Source organism: Paroedura picta, chromosome 13 (genome assembly GCF_049243985.1).
Source record: "Paroedura picta isolate Pp20150507F chromosome 13, Ppicta_v3.0, whole genome shotgun sequence".
Taxonomy (NCBI): domain Eukaryota; kingdom Metazoa; phylum Chordata; class Lepidosauria; order Squamata; family Gekkonidae; genus Paroedura; species Paroedura picta.
The window spans coordinates 46,157,384-46,176,044 of NC_135381.1; the positions used below are offsets into that span (position 1 = coordinate 46,157,384).

General features: G+C 46.1%; 1 protein-coding gene across 3 annotated transcripts in view; it reads right to left on the reverse strand.

Annotated features, from left to right (window-relative positions):
* Nucleotides 1-1,172: 1,172 nt before the first annotated feature.
* Nucleotides 1,173-18,661, reverse strand: part of LOC143822473 (G-protein coupled receptor 83-like) — a 41,089-nt gene continuing 23,600 nt past the window's right edge. Inside the window, exons 2-6 of one of the 3 annotated variants that reach the window (XM_077307657.1) lie at nt 14,388-14,530; nt 8,843-9,183; nt 8,063-8,188; nt 4,686-4,819; nt 1,173-2,589 (exon numbers count right to left, since the gene is read on the reverse strand). In XM_077307657.1, the coding sequence (XP_077163772.1) occupies nt 1,986-2,589; nt 4,686-4,819; nt 8,063-8,188; nt 8,843-9,139 (1,161 nt within the window). In that variant the 5' untranslated portion in view covers nt 9,140-9,183; nt 14,388-14,530 and the 3' untranslated portion in view covers nt 1,173-1,985. Of the gene's footprint in view, nt 2,590-4,685; nt 4,820-8,062; nt 8,189-8,842; nt 9,184-14,387; nt 14,765-18,661 lie in introns of those variants that run through there. The other 2 variants (XM_077307655.1, XM_077307656.1) reach the window with 2 other exon arrangements.

The window sequence follows — 18,661 nt, forward strand, 5'->3', positions numbered from 1 at the left end:
GGATCAGTGATGCTTCTATGGCTGAAATCCCTCCACAAGCAATTGACCGTAAAGTTTCTGAGCACAATACAGCCCCCTGTAGCAATGGAGGGGGGGGGATTTTTTTTTAAATTTCAGAACGTGTAAACGAATAAGCGACAGCTCCTAAGAGAGCAAAAAAAGGTCTTTCTGTCTTTCTGATACATCGAATGAACGAATATGCATTGCTACTGGTCTTTTTGTGTTTTTAAAAAATGTTTTTAAAGGGAAACACGAACACTACAGTTAATTGGCTGCTCTCTTTGATTGGCGGCCAGGGGAAGGAGGAAGTGCGGAAAAATATTGCCTTTTTTGCGATTTCGGCAAGACCAGAAACTTGTGCATTACGATAGCAGCGCTAGTGGGAGAGTCTTTTTTCGATTTAACTGGCTGTGCGCGTTACCGAGACCTGACACTTTTGCTTCCAGTGCTTTTCAATAGCGCTCAGACTTAGCAAAATGGCCCGTTGTGCGGAATTGCCCTTAGTCTGACGAAGAGTGCTTGCCCACGAAAGCTCACGCCTTGAATAAATCTTTGTTGGTCTTAAAAGTGCCTGACTGGACTCTGATTTTATTGTGCTACTTCAGACCGACATGGCTACTCATTTGAATCTATCCAAACTGCTCAATTATTTATTCAGAAACCTGTACCTTCCTTCCCATCTGGCCTCCATACCCTGGTTCTTGTTTTCATTGCTGTCTTTCATTCACCATTCATTTGTTTGTTTATATTTGTACACCGCCCTCTCTACCTTGCCAACCTCCCATTTAAGAAATCTTACACAGACATTGCATTTAAGCTGCACAGTTTATTTTTTTAACATGGGAGCCTGATGTTTTCCCCCTTTCTTCCTTTCCCCCTTCCTAGAAAGACTGGGAGGGGCTGTGGCTTAGAGGCAGAGCATCTGCTCAGCATGCAAAAGGTTCCTGGTCCAGTCCCTTGGACCACCAGTTAAAAGGACCAAGTGGTATGTGGTGTGAAACAGCTCAGCCTAAGATCTTGGAGAGCAGTTGCCAGTCTGAGTCAGTAATACTGACCTCAAAGGACCAATGATCCTGTTCAGTATAAGGCAGTTTTATGTGTCAAAGACAACGCACTGAAACCTGCTGGGTTCCCTTCCTTTTAAGGGGCGGAGCCATAGCTCGGGGGCAGGACATCTGCTCAGTTGCCATGCATCTCAAGCCAAAAGGACCAGGTGGTAGGTGATGTGGGAGACCTCTGCCTGAGACCTTGAAGAGCCTCTGCCAGCCTGAGTAGACAATACTTGACCTTGACGCACCTAGAGGCTGATTCAAGAGAAGGCAGATTCATTTGTTCATCTAGCAGGGATCTGAATTTCGCAGTCTGCCCAGCCACCTTTTGACACGTGTGGGTGTGTCTTAGGGAAAAGGCCACATTTCTATGTATACTCTGGTCACAAGAATGCTACTTAGCCCTGTTGGGTTTCTATGTCATCCTGCATGCATCCTAGAAGTGTCCCACCTCTGCCCATTGCAGAGATGAGCCAGCGGTATTTCAGGAAACTCATCCCCTGCTCCTAGCAAAGTGCAAAGGAACTTGGGAGCTCTCTAGAAAGCCTCAGTTCTGGATACTTCTGGTTCTTTTCTTGGGCGTGTTTTGGAGGTCAGTGTGTTGACTAGGGTTGGGCAGTTCGGTGCACCTCGGCTGGTTCAGCGATCATGGAAGCCTGAGGCGGCCAGAGCTGATCGCCGAACTGGCTGAGGTGCGCCGAACTGCCCAACCTTAAGTTAACACTGGGCATATCAGATACTGGAGCTGCATAACACCAGAGCCTCTGCAATGAAGTGGCCTTTTTGGATGCAGTTGTTTACCTTGTTGAAACAAATAACGATTATATTGCTAATAGCCAAAAGACCAAGAAGGTGCTGGGAATCCATAGCACATCTTTGGCAAAGAAATATTTGGGCAATCTTTTAATGAGAAACACTGGCTTTAGCCAGCTCATTTCACAAATCCGTGTTGAAAGTCTGCATGTTGGTGCACATGGTGGTGGATCGAATACTCTGTAAAGAAGCTCTTGTCTTGCACCTGGCCTGTTCCATCCACGCTTCCTGATAGGGCATCCTCATCCCTGGAAACAGGTCGCCCTGAGTCTGCGGCGTCTTCCAGCACATCCCAAGCAAGGCCTTGAGCTCCAAGCGGAAGCCTTCGTTCAGCCAGCAGTAGATGAAAGGATTGTAGCAGGTGCTGCTCATGGCGAAGCAGTGCAGAGCGAAATAGAGGGAGTTCTTGGTTTGGATCCCCAGGCTGGAAATTAGCAGCACATAACAGTGGAGTGGGAACCAGCAGACGGCAAAGACCACCACCACCAGCACCAGCATCTTGATGCTCTTCTTCTTGCTTCTGTGATGGGCAACGTACTGCGATGTGGTGATGTCTCCAATGGCATTGCGCAACCACAGCCGTTTGGCCAACCGTGCATAAGTGACAGTGATGATGAAAAGAGGCAAGAGGTAGAGGAGGAGGAAGGTGGAAAGATCCAAGTATTTCCACACCAGCTCTGCCGGATCTGGAAAATCAGGGAGGCACAGGTGTCGGATAGTCGCTTCCCTACGAAGGCAAAGAAACAGTCCTATCATCCCATGGTCAGAAAACTTGGGTGCAATTAACCTCATTGAATGCTTTCAGTGTGACTTGCAAATACATTTTAAAGACCTTTAATTCTCTTAAGAAAATCCTGTGTTTTAAATGTTTCCCATCTTGAGGGGGTGGGATCCAAAAGGGTGTTGTGAAGGGTTCATAGAATCATAGAGTTGGAAGTGACCTCTAGGGTTGCTGGCCAGCCCTCCCTAATGGCTACCCCTGACTTTTCTGTGCCTCTCTTTTGTATCTTGAAGATCAAGATCTGACCCTGGAAAGAGTCTCTTCCATGTCATATACTAGTTGGTATTTTTTCTTCATTCTGCTTACATGTTGATCTCGTAAAATGTGTCCTGACAGTCACCAGAATACGTGAGGATCTTAGGGGGGATTAGAGGAGAAATGGAGAAGGGGAGGGCAGCCTGCACACACAAAGGTTGTCTATGTCAAAGTACCACTTGGGTGGGCTTAGCAGTGGGGACAGTTGCACCCTTGGTTCATCATTGGTTGGTTTCTCAAGAACATCTGGTGAGCCACTGCAGAAAACGGAATGCTGGATTAGATTGATATACTGTACAAATTGAAATTTGATGGTTAAGGAAATGTTTTATTTATTTACATAATTATAACTAAACAACCATTGCTCTGTAATTATGAGAAATCGGTACTGCATTTGCATATTATATTACCCTGAAGAAGCCTGTGGATGAAATGACATTGGCCTTTGCCTTATTTTTCCCGTCTTTACCCCGGGGGAAATTGAACATTTCACCATTTGTGCTTGGAGGGCAGAGGAGATGCCCTCAGTGTATTTCAATCCCCAACTTCCCACAAAGTCCTTTGTTACTTTTCCCCAAGCCCCGTCCTCTTTGCTTAGTCTAATTTCTCCATGGGCACCGTGATATTTACATATTGCATGCAGGTCTGTTAGCACTAAATAAGTAATAAACAGAAGAAGGGCTCCAAGAAAATTAATTTTCTTGAGAACCACAACCACTCTCTTTTTAAATGAATAGTTGGAATTCACCCGCAGCTCACCAGGAACCAACTGAGCTAATAATTCAGCCATTCCATGCACCGGGTATTCCGTTCCCCATCTCCAGCATGTTACGGGTGGAGTTTTGCATTTGCCGCAACACTCATGCGGTGCAGGAGGCAGAAAACAGGATATTAAAGATATTCATCAAACTGTGAAATGAATCGGTGGCAATGGGGGGAGAACCAGGGGGAAATGGGAGGAAGGCTCTAAACATAATGTATCCATCAGACACCCTAATCTGTTTCATTGAGTACTTTGGCCTCTTCACCTCTTCCGAAACGAGCCCCCCACCCCCCCAGCATCCTTTGCACACACACTGAGGGATGGAGGCCTCTGTGGGTGGCCGCCCAACACAGATAATGTGTGTCATTTGTTTTTTAATGACTATTTTTTTAGGGCAGGGCTGTGATCATGGAAGGCCTACCATGGGCAGCTCTCCTTGCCTGCTGCATGGTGTATAAAAGTGTTAGATGTGATGGTGCTCAGGAGCCATTCTTGGCCTCCCAGTTCTTTCACAGAACTCTCCCATCAATTTTTGTTCTTCCAGGCAGAAAAAACCTGAGGAGAGACTGCAAGAGGAAAGTTGTAGACCAGGATTGCCAACCTCCAGGTGGGCCTTGCTATTACAATTAGGGTTGGGCATTTTGGCGTCCGAAACACCCAACCCGAATTACAATTGTTCTCCAGACGATAAAGATCAATTCCCCAGAAGAGGCAGCCATTAGAACTCTTGTGACACTTATTTGTTTGGTTACTTGTTTATAGTTTAATTTATATACCGCCACTATTGAGAGTACCATTTTCTTGCGGTTCACAATTTAAAAGAAAATTACAGTATAAACCCCCCTAAAACTATCCCCCAAATTCCCACCTCCCCTCTAGGGCTCTGAACCAATTCAGTCCCTTTTTAAATAAGTGAGTTGTCCCCTAGCATGCCAAACAAATTATATATCTGGAATGACACCACATTTGAAGAGCAAGTAAAAGGATGATGTTATGGAAAGAAAAGGCAAGGTTAAAAACTTACCTGTAATTATATTGGAAAAGCTTTTGGTAGATAGCATGGGGCAATGAGAAGCAGGCAGCCAGTCCCCAGATGACAGAAATGCTTAGTGCTCCTTTAGTAAGAGACAGCTTTGGCTTAAGTGGGTTTAGGATGACCTGAAAGAAAGAAACAGTAGTTCTGAATGTGTTTCATTTGGGTTTGTTTCTTGTTGGCTCCCTGAAATGTGAGCTTTTAAACAAATTGCATGCCTACTTAAAAACTTAGCTTATTAGAGAGATGTCAAATGCACTATTATTCTTTCTCATAAAAAGAGCACTTTTTAGTGAATTTTCTATGCTCTCATGAGAAATATTTAGGTTTAATTTGCTAATTCTGTAATTTCTCTTTGCTGTAACAAGGATCCATTAATTATTTTCCAATTAAGCTGAATGTAGAATTCTCGCATTAATTCTAGCTACTAAAGGACCCTCATGGTGGGAACGGTTCACAGTGTAGCATGACTTTGTCGAATCTTGGTATATCAGCAGTGCTTAGATGGGGTCCTGCCAAGGAAGAATCTGCAGGGGGAGGCAAGGGCCAACTACCTCACTTGCCTGAAAAGAACGTTGCTGGGGTTGCCATAAGTCGGCTGTAATTTGACGGCACTTACGCAGGAACATAAAATATTCTCCAAATTCTGCTTTCTATTGTCTCCCAAAAAGCCAGCGTTCCTTTGACTGCTTGACCTGGGCCCATTCCGCACACATAGAATAATGCACTTTCAGTGTGCTTTGGCAGCCGAATTTTCCTGTGCAGAACAGGAAAATCTACTTCTAAACTGCATTGAAACTGCGTTAACCAGTGTGTGCAGAATAGACCCTGGTCTCAGGTTTCAGCTCTCTGCTGGAAGGAAGCACAGACGAGCTGACTGGAAGACAGGTCCTGTTAGTGAGGACTCCTCAGAGGAAGAGTCTTGCCAGGAGCTCCCAGTTTCACCTGAGCCTGAGTTGGATGAGAGCTTAGCCCAGCCGGATATTCAACTAGCAGAGAGCTCTGACCAGGAAAAGGAAGGGAGCTGCAGACAAATCAGGGCTTAGATGCCAAAGTTGTTGCAGAAGCTCCTGGCAAGGCTCTTCCTCTGAGGAGTCCTGAGCTCACAACAATATTATATTTACAATCTGTTAAATAACATCTGTATTTGTATTAATGCATGGTAGATCACAAGATTAGGCCCTCTGCTCTTGATGACTAGAGATCTGCCATGTGCAGATCCTAAAAGGCAGAATCCATTGGGCTAGAAAGATCGTATGAACCGGCCATAGAACAAATACAAAACACCACCCAGAGGAGCCTGAGCACCACCCCACTCTAAAGCAGGGGTAGTCAACCTGTGGTCCTTCAGATGTCCGTGGACTACAATTCCCATGAGCCCCTGCCAGCAAAAGCTGGCAGGGGCTCATGGGAATTGTAGTCCATGAACATCTTGGACAGCCACAGGTTGACTACCCCTGCTCTCGGGATATTACAAAAGATACATGTTACCTTTGCTGAGCTGAAGAGTATGTATTAGGTCTTCCTACATTTGCAAATATATATTTTACTTTTGCCTCATCTGGGACTCCTGTCTGATTCTTTTGGATTTTTCATATAAATTGGTTCTGCTGAGTCTTGTACTTATCAGCACTGCCTGGTAGTCTGAGTAGGCAATTCTGTTAGACCAATGGTCTGTTTCATTATAAGACAGCTTCCTGTGCTCAAATTAGGGCTATGAATTGTAGAGCAGTGTCAGTTCCTCAAGTAGGTTTTTAGTACTGGACCTTCTACAACTATATAGCAAAGTTTCTCTTGGACAGCAGCTATTAAAGACTCTGTACAGAATCAATCAATTTACCCATGAAGACATTTGACAGTCTTTCCAAGTCATGCAGAGCAGAGCGAGGAAATAAAAATACTGTTTCTTTATTAGAAGATACTTTAACCTTTTAAATTATGCTCAAAATCCTACAAGCTAGGTTGCAGCAATATGTGGATCGAGAACTTCCAGAAGTACAGGCAGGATTTCAAAGAGGCAGAGATCAAATTGCCAACATACCCTGGATCATGGAGAAAGCTAGGGAGTTCCAGAAGAACATTTACTTCTACTTCATTGACTATGCTAAAGCCTTTGATTGTGTGTAGCACAACAAATTGTGGCAAGTTCTTAAAGAGATGGGAATACCAGAGCATCTTATCTGTATCTTGAAAAACCTATATGCAGGTCAAGAAGCAACCATGAGAACCGGGCATGGAATCACTGATTGGTTCAAAATTGAGAAAGGAGTTCGGCAAGGCTGTATACTGTCGCCTTGCCTATTTAACTTGTATGTGGAGCACATCATGAGAAAGGTGGGGTTAGAGGAGTCACAAATCGGGATCAAGATTGCAGGGAGAAATATCAACAACCTCAGATATGCAGATGATACCACTCTAATGGCAGAAAGCGAAGAGGAACTAAAGAGCCTGTTGATGCGGGTGAAGCAGGAGAATGCAAAAGTTGGCTTGAAACTCAACATCAAGAAAATGAAAAATCATGGCATCCGGCCCTCTCAGTTCCTGGCAAATAGATGGGGAAGAAATGGAGGTAGTGCCAGATTTTATTTTCCTGGTCTCCAAGATCACTGCAGATAGGGACTGCAGCAAAGAAATTAAAAGACGCTTGCTCCTGGGAAGGAAAGCTATGGCAAATGTAGACAGCATCCTAAAAAGCAGAGCCATCACCATGCCAACAAAAGTGTGTTTAGTCAAGGCTATGGTATTCCCAGTTGCAATGTATGGCTGTGAAAGCTTGACCATAAGGAAGGCCGAGCGTCAAAGAATTGAGGCTTTTGAACTCTGGTGCTGGAGAAGACTCTTGCGAGTCCCTTGGACTGCAAGGAGAACAAACCGGTCAGTCCTAGAGGAGATCAGCCCTGATTGCTTAGAAGGCCAGATCCTGAAGATGAAACTCAAATACTTTGGCCACCTCATGAGAAGGAAGGACTCCCTGGAGAAGAGCCTAATGCTGGGAGCGATCGAGGGCAAAAGGGGAAGGGGACGACAGAGAATGAGGTGGCTGGATGGAGTCTCTGAAGCCGTAGGTGCAAACTTAAATGGACTCCGGGGAATGGTAGAGGACAGGAAGGCCTGGAGGATCATTGTCCATGGGATCACGATGGGTCGGACATGACTTCACACCTAATAACAACAACAACAATAACTTTAACCTTGTGGAGGAAAAATTGTAGTCCATGGACATCTGGAGGGCCACAGGTTGACTATCCCTAGGTAAAGCGTTAAGGAAACACTTTCCACTGTTTTTCCTCATCACCCTCCAGTGAAGACACTGCTGCTTTCAGAACACCCATCCCCAAAGTATTTTTGGGGTGAGCATGATACGATACCTGATGTCTGTCCAGAGCTATAGCTGTCAAAGTCAATGTGGATACATGGAGGGAGCAATACTGTGCAAAGCGGCTGACGTGACACATGGTTTTCCCGAAGACCCACGAGCTGTTCACAAATCGAACCTGTGGAAAACCAGTGGGGGCATCACCAAGATTAAAGGAATTGCAGCCCCCCAGTCAGAGTGAATGAGAATTCTTTTCCTTTCTGCTTCTCTTCCTTCTGACCCAGGCACATTTGGGTTATTATGCACACCTTCAACAGATAATAGCCTGGAGCAAAACACTGTAAGGTGGCAGCTACTTCTTGCAGTATCCTGGCCACACTCCCTGTTTTCCCATTCCCTCCTGTACCTCCATCCCCAAGAGGAGCTGCCGCCGCTATTGTGCTGGCAACCCAGTCGGATTTACAAGGCAAGAGACGTTAAGAGGTGGTTTGCTGTTGCTTGTCGCTGCGCACTTCCTTGCTGTTCTCCCATCCAAGGACCAACTAGAGCCACCTCTGCTGAGTGTCTGAGCTCTGACATGATCGGGCTAGCCGGGGCCATTCAGGTCCAGGCATTGCTGGCAGGCCACTCCAGCAGCTAAGCTTAGCCTCTCTCCCCTCCCATCTTACCCACGAAGGCCTTTTCATGCTCCCTAATGCCCTTTTCCAAAAATCTAACAACTTTCCTAGTCATCTGAACTTCAGTTGTTAGTGAATGGGCTCTTGATCCCCACAACCAATGCGGTGGCCTCCCTCCCTCAGCCGGGGTCACGGTCAGGTCGCTTGGCACTTACCAACGTGAAGGGCGTGTTGAGCAGGGTGATCATGAGGTCTGAGACAGCCAAATTAACAATGAAGAGGCTGGTGGCCGAGCACATCCTCTTCTTTTTGACCGCCACGTGACAGACCAACAGATTCCCAAAGAGAGACATGACAATGATGATGGTGTAGGCCACAATGAGGAGAGCCTTCACTGTGGGCTTCTGAGACTCCGGTTCATACTTGGCCAGTTCGGCAAACTTTTCCCAGTCAACAATCTGGCTGCCTGTCCAGTTGAGAGATGTCCGGTTGGCAGCCTGGCAGAATAACATGAGTTTGGCCAGAGAGCTGTTGTGGTTTGGCTCCTCCAGAGTGCCTAGGAAGGGAGGGGGACATGGCAGCAGTGACCGGAGAGTAGGAGGTGGGATGGCTTCTGTCCAAATTACGCTTTTCTTGGATGGATAGGAGTCAAGGGACCAATGGGCTTCTTGTTCCAGCAGGTGAGATGAACAGGTTGCCCCACAGAGGGCTCCAGTCTTTACCTGCCAGAGGGTATGCCATTTGCACATTGCACAACAGCCTCTAAATATCTAACTAGAAAGAAACCTGGGGGAGCAATAAATATTTTAGAAACACGTAGGCACGAAAGTACTTGGCTGTTTGACACCAGTGTTTGGGAGAGGTGTGGTGTCAGGAGAGCCTGGCAGTTCATATTTCCCCTGCATGCTGAACGGTGGAGGAGGGAATGCAGAAAGGGGAGGAAATAAATGAATGGCACTGGACAGGACTGCTGGCCCCAAGGAACCTAAGGAAGGACTACCTCAGAGGGAGCCTTAATTTGTCCTCACTTTGAATTCTGCTTAGTTCTCCTTCAGACTTTCGGTCTTCCCTGCTTCTGGGATGTCCTATGATACAGGCATTTTACTCCAGTTCTGCTGCATCATCTTTCTTTTCTCAAGCTATTTAGCCTTTTATTTTTCATGATGATGATGAAATGTATTGTCACTCGGGAGAGTTCATTCTTCTCAAATGACCACACTGACTCTTCTCCCAGTGGAACTGCCTGGTAGAACTTGTGGACCATATTCCATTAGCGAACATTCCCATCATCTTTTCCTGGCTGCGGTAGCTGTGAATTTGTGTCAGCGCTTAAATTTCTGTACTGCAGATTTGGGTGCAAGTATGTTAAGGAATGTTAAGTATGTTGAGAGCCTCTTGTGGCGCAGAGTGGTAAGGCAGTTTTGCCCATGAGGCTGGGAGTTCAATCCCAGCAGCCGGCTCAAGGTTGACTCAGCCTTCCATCCTTCCGAGGTCGGTAAAATGAGGAACCAGCTTGCTGGGGGGTAAACGGTAATGACTGGGGAAGGCACTGGCAAACCACCCCGTATTGAGTCTGCCATGAAAACGCTGGAGGGTGTCACCCCAAGGGTCAGACATGACTCAGTGCTTGCACAGGGGATACCTTTACCTTTACCTTTATGTTAAGGAAAGCAACCCATAAGATGCACAAATCTACAAGTATCTTTGGACTGCCCTGACCTGAAAATCTTGAACGATGTGTGTACATCCATCCCCATATTCATGCTTTCCTACGGTACAGAGGGAAGAGTTATTTCAGCCCTTGTTTTCATGGCTGAAAAAGCAAAGTGCAGACGTGATCCTAGTCTCTCCCTGCTATGCATAGGGTTGTCAGATGCCAGGCCCTGATTCCAGCTGCCTGGCAGCTGGATAGTAGGGTGAGAAAGAGGAAGGTCCAGTTCTTGTCAATGTCACACAAGAAATGACCTCATAGCACCAGCAACTTCCAGGCAATATTCTGGTATTTGGGCAAAACCTCTGTGGGGCCTATTATGCACAGTCGCTGAAACAGCGGCATGGAGAACGCGGAGGAGGAAGAAGCGAAGCAAACCGCTTATGCACGGGACAGAATGCAATGGTGGCAAAACCCAGAGTATCTGATTATGCACACAGCTACTCCGGAGCTGCTTCTGGTTGCGCCCTGGTCCCAGGAAGCTCCACTTTCTCCCGCATCTCGCTAACGCGGCTTTTTCGGCGGCATACATTGACTCTGCTTCCGGTTGCCGCCTGCAGCATGCATAATTGGTGATTTTAGCCACTGCCATTCCACCCCGAATGTGGACCTTCCACTCCATGCATAATGGGCCTGGTAGAAGCTGGTTTTACAATAGAGGTTTTGCCCAAATACCAGAGCGCTGTCTGGACATTGCTGGCATGATGACATCACTTCTTGTGTGATGCTGGCAACAAGGTCTGGGCCTTTCTCCAGGTCATTTCCCACTAGTTGCCAAGAGGGCCCTAGCAACCCTGGCTCTGCCCCCAAACTGTCCAGGGATTTTACAGCCTGAAGTTGGCAACATTACATCAGTGGCTACATTGTGCCTTTTTGTGACTTCAGTCCGCCTGGATTCCTGTTAGTGGTAGGAGGTACAATCATGAGCCGCAAGGGAGTGGCGGGCTATAAATATAATAATAATAATAATAATAATAATAATAATAATAATAATAATAATAATGAGCATTTGTGCCCATGTGGTGACTCTTAAATGCAAAAAAAAATCCTTGGAAGTAAGGTTGTGCATGGTGGTGTCCAAATTGTCCATTCCAGGCCGTGCCTGAGTGTGTGTGCCGAGTTATGCACCGGCGCTGGCCGATTCAGACACCGCCACGCATAAACCTACTTGTAAGACACTTGGTTGTACTCAGTTCACACTTCCTCCATTTTTTTGTCAGCCCAAAACAAAGATAATGAAACTCTGCATTTAGTGCACTGTTACTAAAGCTAAATTGTGCACAGACACTCTAATTATCTTGGAGAGCAGTGTTCAAGCTCCATGATGTCACTTGATTTGTTTGTAATTTCCTGCTTCTTTTCAGTTCCTCTCTTATCCTGCCTTTTCTGTAAAGGTAGCAACGTCTGCCAAGGACTTCTTATTTATTTATTTGATTCTTAGGCTGCCCCTCCCTGCAGAGCAGGCTCGGGGCAGCTTCCATTCTGAGCACTAATGGTAGATTTCAGGGCGTTTCTCTCACTTGCCACTGTCTCTGCACGGCCTTTCATCCTGCAATCTCCTTGGGAGCAGGAGACAGTCAGTCCTGAATACGCATGAAGCTGCCTTTATACTGAATTAGACTGCAAATCGATCACAGTCTTTTCTTCCCAGACTAGCAGTGGCTCTCCAAAGTTTCAGGAAAAAGCTCTTTCACATGATCCACTCCTTGCCCCTTTGCATCTGGAGATGCCAGGGATAGAACCCGGGACCTTCTGCATGTCCAGCAGGGGTTCTTGCCACCAGGTCACAGCCCTCCCTCTTCAAACTGAAAAGACCAGGATAAATTTCTATTGAGCCATGAGGCTCTCTCCTGGCACAGACTGAAATACACCAAGGAAAGGAGAATTGTGAGCACCTCTCTTTGAGTGTGGAAACACCCTCCTTATCATGTGCTGTTCGTGTGGCAGCTCTGACCACATGGTGACCCACAGGTTCTCTGGATGCTGAGCTTTATTTACATCACTTGGTTTCTGCAGCCAGAAGGAAAGTCTGTGCCAGAGTATTAGAATGCTGGGTGGGAGTGGATGGGGAGGCCTGGGTTCAAATTGCCCCTTCCTGTTTGATTTAAGAAGAAGAAGAAGAAGAAGAAGAGTTGGTTCTTATATGCCGCTTTTCCCTACCCAAAGGAGGCTCAAAGCGGCTTACAGTCGCCTTCCCATTCCTCTCCCCACAACAGACACCATTTACTGGGTGACTTTGGGTCAGACACTTCCTTTCCATCTAACGGGTTAAGTCTGTGGGTTCAGAGGTGGACACAGAAACAGGGCAGAGCAGAAACAGAACTGAACCGAGAAACCCACAATCAGGCCAACTTATATACAAATGCCTCACAACAGATCTTCCCACCAGTGTGCATGATTGGTTAGGGTCAGTTTAAACTGACCAGATCTGTCAGCTGGGATCTAGTTGCACATTGGCTGATTACAGCGCTGGATTATTTCATTCATTCATTCATTCATTCATAGTTTGATTTATATACCGCCGTTCACCAAAAGGTCTCACGGCGGTTCACAATAAAATATAAAATCACGGTAAAATCACATAAAACCCCATAAATACCCCATTATTACAATAAAAAGATGGCATTCTATTCTGTAACTCTCACCACTTTCCCCGCTTGTTCAGAGAGAGGTTGGGCGTTAATCCTGTAAGAGAGAGAGGAGAGAAAGACTGGCCGATGGATAAGGGATCTTGGATGGAACCCGGACTCTGCCCTGGCCTCAACCATATGCCTGGCGGAAGAGCTCCGTCTTACAGGCCCTGTGGAAAGATGGTAGTTCCGACAGGGCCCATAGCTCCTCCGGGAGCTCATTCCACCAGGTTGGGGCCAGGACAGAAAAGGCCCTGGCCGTGGTCGAGGCCAGGCAAACGTCCCGGGGGCCCGGGACAGTCAGTAGATTCATACCGCAGAGCGGAGAGCCCTGCGGGGGGCATAAGCAACCAAACGGTTCCACAGGTAAGTAGGACCCAAGCTGCGTATGGCCTTAAAGGTTAATAAAGGTAAAGGTATCCCCTGTGCAAGCACCGAGTCATGTCTGACCCTTGGGGTGACGCCCTCCAGCGTTTTCATGGCAGACTCAATACGGGGTGGTTTGCCACTGCCTTCCCCAGTCATTACCGTTTACCCCCCAGCAAGCTGGGTCCTCATTTTACCGACCTCGGAATGATGGAAGGCTGAGTCAACCTTGAGCCGGCTGCTGGGATTTGAACTCCCAGCCTCATGGGCAAAGCTTTCAGATGGCTGCCTTACCACTCTGCGCCACAAGAGGCTCTTTAAAGGTTAATACCAACACCTAATGATCTTGCCTTGGACCTCAGGCTTGGTCCTCGGCAGAACTAGAGACACAACATAACCTATCTCACAGATAAGGTTGCCACCCTCTAGGTGGGGTCTGGAGTTCTCCTGGAATGACAAAGGGTATCCAGACTGCAGGGATCAGGTCCCTGGAGGAAATCACACCTTGGGAGGCTGGGCTAGGCATCGACACATCCCTAAAGAATTCCCTCCCCCAACTCTGGCCTTTCCAGGCTCTGCCCACAGACCTCTAGGAATTTCCAGATTCAGAGTTGACAACCCCACACAGGGGTGTTGTGAGGGTTACATGTTTTTCCCTCTGAGCTCCTTGGGGAAAGGCTGGGATAAATGGGTAATAAACAGACCAAAAGAAAACTTCACCCTGACAACAATCTCTGCTGGCTTCTCTCAGTTTTCGAAACAGGAAAAGGACTTTCTGCCTGAATCGGTGGCAGATCCTTGTCACTCTGAATCAGATCCTGAAATTGAACACTTTTGCAGATCCCCAAGAACAGGGATGTTCCCATGGCTTTTGTTATCGTACATTGAAGACCCCATTTCAGAGGCAGCCTGAGAAGCCCTAGCAGCAGCAGCAGCATGTTAAACCCTTCAAAACAGCCTCCAAACAAACCTTGCAAAACGGCTAAATTCCAGCCCGTTAGCCCTGAAAAACAAGCTACCCCTAACTGGAAATTGTACACAAAGGAGACTCACATAGTTGTCTAAGGAACTTCTGGACTTTGGCTATGCACACGGGCTGCAGTCGACACACCAAGAGATGAGGCTCCAGGTCTCATGTTGCACCAGAAGCCCCAGGAGAGGCATTTTGCAAAATTGCTGCCCAGTGAACGACACTCCTGTGAAAGACACAAAGGCAAACCTGTGTTGAATTGCATTTCTTTACGTACCTGCTGCTGAGCAAAGCATTGGCATTAACTGATCATCCTGACTGCTTCGGAAAGAGCCTAGCTGTGATCTGGTGATCAGTAGAAAGATGTGAATCGCTCTCCTCCTTCTCTGTCCCTGCAGGGTAACTGCAATCCAGCTCTCCTCTGTGGCTGCCAAACCAGACCCCTTGCTTCCCCCCAGAATGCCAACATATTCCACAGCTGCTCTTGAGAACTAGTGTTGAGCTAGCAGGCCAATCAGGTGCAGGGAGGAAAAGCTGTGTTGGGTGTCGGGTGTGTTTGTGTGTGTAGGGGTGTAGGGGTGTGTACATCTTTTATTCACAAAGGGGAGCCACTTCTAGAGGCTGTTTTTAATAGGCAGCTTTTAATACTGCTCCTTTGGTGCGAAGAAGCATTTACTAAACATTTGAGCTTTTAAAATCTACAGCTAAAACTGCATTTAGGAGATGCAGAGCTGTTAATACCACAGTACTAAAATGGAGTGATTCAGGGGTAAGACCAGCCATACTACTAAGATCAGAAGCGGAGGGTGTGTGTGTGGGTAATTTCTAAGTATTTTATGAACTAGAAAATTGGAATCTTAATATATTGTGTTGAATATTCATACATGCAGAGACACAGTAATATATGAAGAGTTAAATGCCAGCATGTAGAAATCCTAAAGGATCATTCCTAGCTGGTTAGAGGAGCAAGAGGCAGGGGCAGTGAGATCTTGATACAGGCACACGTCTATGGTAATACCTACACCCTTTGCCCAAAGACTTGTATGTTCTAGTTTTAATTACCATCAAAATGGCCATATAATTTTATAAATTTTAATATTGCTAGATAAACATAAATAGCTGAGTCTTTCCTCATAATTTCCAGTGGCATTAATTCTCTTTTTATATGACTACTTTACCTATATTTGTTGTAATCAACTAGTCTTGTGTAGTGGTTAACAGCAGCAGTCTCTAATCTCCTCTTCCATGTCCAGAGAACTGGGTGACCTTGGGCTAGTCACAGTACTCTTAGAGATATATGTCATAAAAGGAGCCAACTGAAACGCAATCCTTCAAAGATGGAGGTTCTGTGGTTTGGTAGGAAGGGCTATAGTGAGGAAGTGTGAATACCCTGCAACTATTAGTGGTACAGTCAGCCAGGAACCTGGCCGTGATCTTTGATGCCTCCTTCAGATCACACGAGTAGCGTGTCTGGCATTTTCCCACCTACACCAAGCTAGCACCACATCTGGCCCCAGAACATCTGGGCTCAGCGATCCAGGCAACAGTCACCTCTAGGCTGGATTTCTGCAGCTCACTCAGCACAGGCTACACTCTCCAGAAACTCCAACTAGTGTAGAAGGCTGCAGCCAAAGACCTCACAGGAGTGCCCTGGAGGGCCCATATTCGCCCTATGCTGCCCTGGCTGCAGGTTGAATTCCAGATCAGACTTAAGGTTTTGGTAATCACCTTCAAGGCCATATGCAGTCTGGCCCCTGAGTACCTGAGGGACTTCCTCTCTACGTATAATCCCCCAGAGAACACTACACTCTTCAAATCCCAACAAACTGGTGATCCCTGGCCCCAGGGAGGCTCGTCAGTAGATTTCAAAAAAATAGTTCAGGCAAAAGTCCAACAGGAACTTTCCAACAGGAAAAATCCAACTAACCTAAACTATTTTTTTGTATTACACTTGAAGTATGGTACACAAATTTATAATATTGTTGTCTTAATGATGCTTTAAAAATAACGGTTTTCTACTTTTTGAGGCATTGTTTACTGAGGGTTATGAGCCACTGTTATACAGTTGCTTTATTTCTGGAGGTTTCCATTTACTGTGTACCTCAGCATTTGTTTGTTGTCCCACCTAGAAGTTGGCAGCTGTAGCAGACTATACTGTCCCTGAAATTCACTGCATCTCAGTTCTCATTGGTCATTCTAGAATGTAGTGTGAGTCTAGCATTTCAGCATCTATACTGAAGTGATGACCAAGAAGCTAATACAGGTTGAAAAAATAGTGGAAATTCGTCACCGGGGGGATAACACACAAAATAATGCTGGATGTTGACAATGGGATTTTCTTTGTGCATAGCCCAGCCTTGTAGCAAACTCTCCAGAACATTATAGCAATTTGGCTGGGTTTCTGGATATATAGTGAATGTAAACAACTTAGTATTACTAGGAATAAATATCATGGGGAAGGAGGAGAAAGAATGAAGATTACAAGGTCCTATTGGAGGAAAAGGGACATAAGATATCTCGGCATAATCTTTGCAGAAAACATGGAACTTTTAGAACAAAAATTGAGTCCAATGGCACCTTCAGGACCAACCAAGTGTTATTCAAGGTGTGAGCTTTCGTGCACAGGAAAGTTCACATCTTGAAGAAAACTTTGTTGGTCTTCAAGGTGCCCCTGGACTCAGATTTTGTTCTGCTACTTCAGACCAACTTGGCAACCCACCTGAATCTATCTTCATGGAACTTTTAGTTCAAAATAATCTAAAACCCTGTTGTGAAAACCCTGTGTTCACAAGCTTTTGCCATGTTTTCCTTTTAATTGTATCTATGGGTTAGAGTGGAGGTGTTGGGCTAGTGTAACCTTGGACTGTCTTTAGTACTTTAATGTAGAAGTTAACTTTTGTTTTCACAGGTCTAACAGTGGAAGGAAGGGATCTAAAGGTTTCCATGCGCAGACCAGGGCTTGGGCTGGGGAGGGGAGTGATGCGGAAATATAGACAAAGGGGAGCTGACCTGAGGTGCTTTAGTCTTAGCAAGAACTTGTAGATGTTTAGTGCATTATACTTTCAATAAAAATAACTTTGTTGAACAAAGTCTGCTTATTGGGAGAAATTGACTTGGGTCTCATGCCTGTTTTACTAAAAGGAGGAGGGGAAGAAGAAGAAGAGTTGGGTCTTATATGCCGCTTTTCTGTACCTGAAGGAGTCTCAAAGCGGCTTACAGACGCCTTCCCTTTCTTCCCTTTAAGGAGGAAAAGGACATTAAAGACTAGTCTGAGTTCACATCGGGGAACTGAAGATGGCGCCATTAAAAAAAGCTGGACTTCTGTTCAGCTCTTAAGCCATGCCGAGGGTCAGGAGCTTCTGCACCTGGCTGACCTGAGCAGATACGCAAATCTGCTCACCGGTCGCCCCAGGAACCGGGAACGGCATCCTGAGGGTCCTACAGATCCGTGGGGAGATAGGAAGACCTCCCTGGATTAATAGCGGCTTGTGCTCAAGGTCACGATGGCGTCTTTGTCGCAAACAACTTTACAAGCTTGAAACAACCAGCTGACCTTACATTCTTCCCAGACCATCATTTACCAGATCGACAGCAGAAGCTGACAGAAGCTGGAATCTGCAACAGTAAGAATTGAAAGCTTTCTGGCTTTTCTCTCTCTTCTCCCACAAGCTCTTCCCTCCCCCCCTCAACCAATTCACAAGCGAATTCCTTCTTTCGCTGAGTGAGAGACTCCCAGCTAATTATACCCATTAACCAAACAAAGAGAGTGCCTTGAAGATTTATTGGTGAAAGTTCAGTGGGGAAATTTGACTTGATACGGAGATCGACAAACTGATAATTTGGGATCGCTCGTGCTCCCGCGAGACCTCACGAGACTTTCTGTTATAGTTTGTGACTGCCTAGAACTATGGAAGAATTAACTAAGGCACAGCTTTTCCATTTGTTATGCAAAGGAAACTCAGAGATACTGAAAGCAGTCAATAAGCTGGAAAAGGAAATTCGTGGGACTAAGGGGGAGCTTTTGGATGGAGCCCAAGGTCCGGAGAGACCAGCTGATGACGTAGCTCAGCTAACAGTAAATCAAGTGAAACTTCAATGTCTGGAAGTTAATCAACTGGAGGGAGAGAGTGCCAGAGATGTAAAAACCCAAAGTACCTTTAAAGAACCTGGGAAAACAGATTCACGGAAGGAAAGTACCGAAAACCTGGAAGTCTATTCAGAGCAGGAAATGACTTGGATCAGCAAAATAAAAAGAGTCTATTCAAAAGCGACAGCAACTAGAAAGCTATCAGGAGATATTTCTGTGCGACCAGAGGAAGAGATCTAGATTGACAAAGGATTCAGAGCCCCCTCAAAG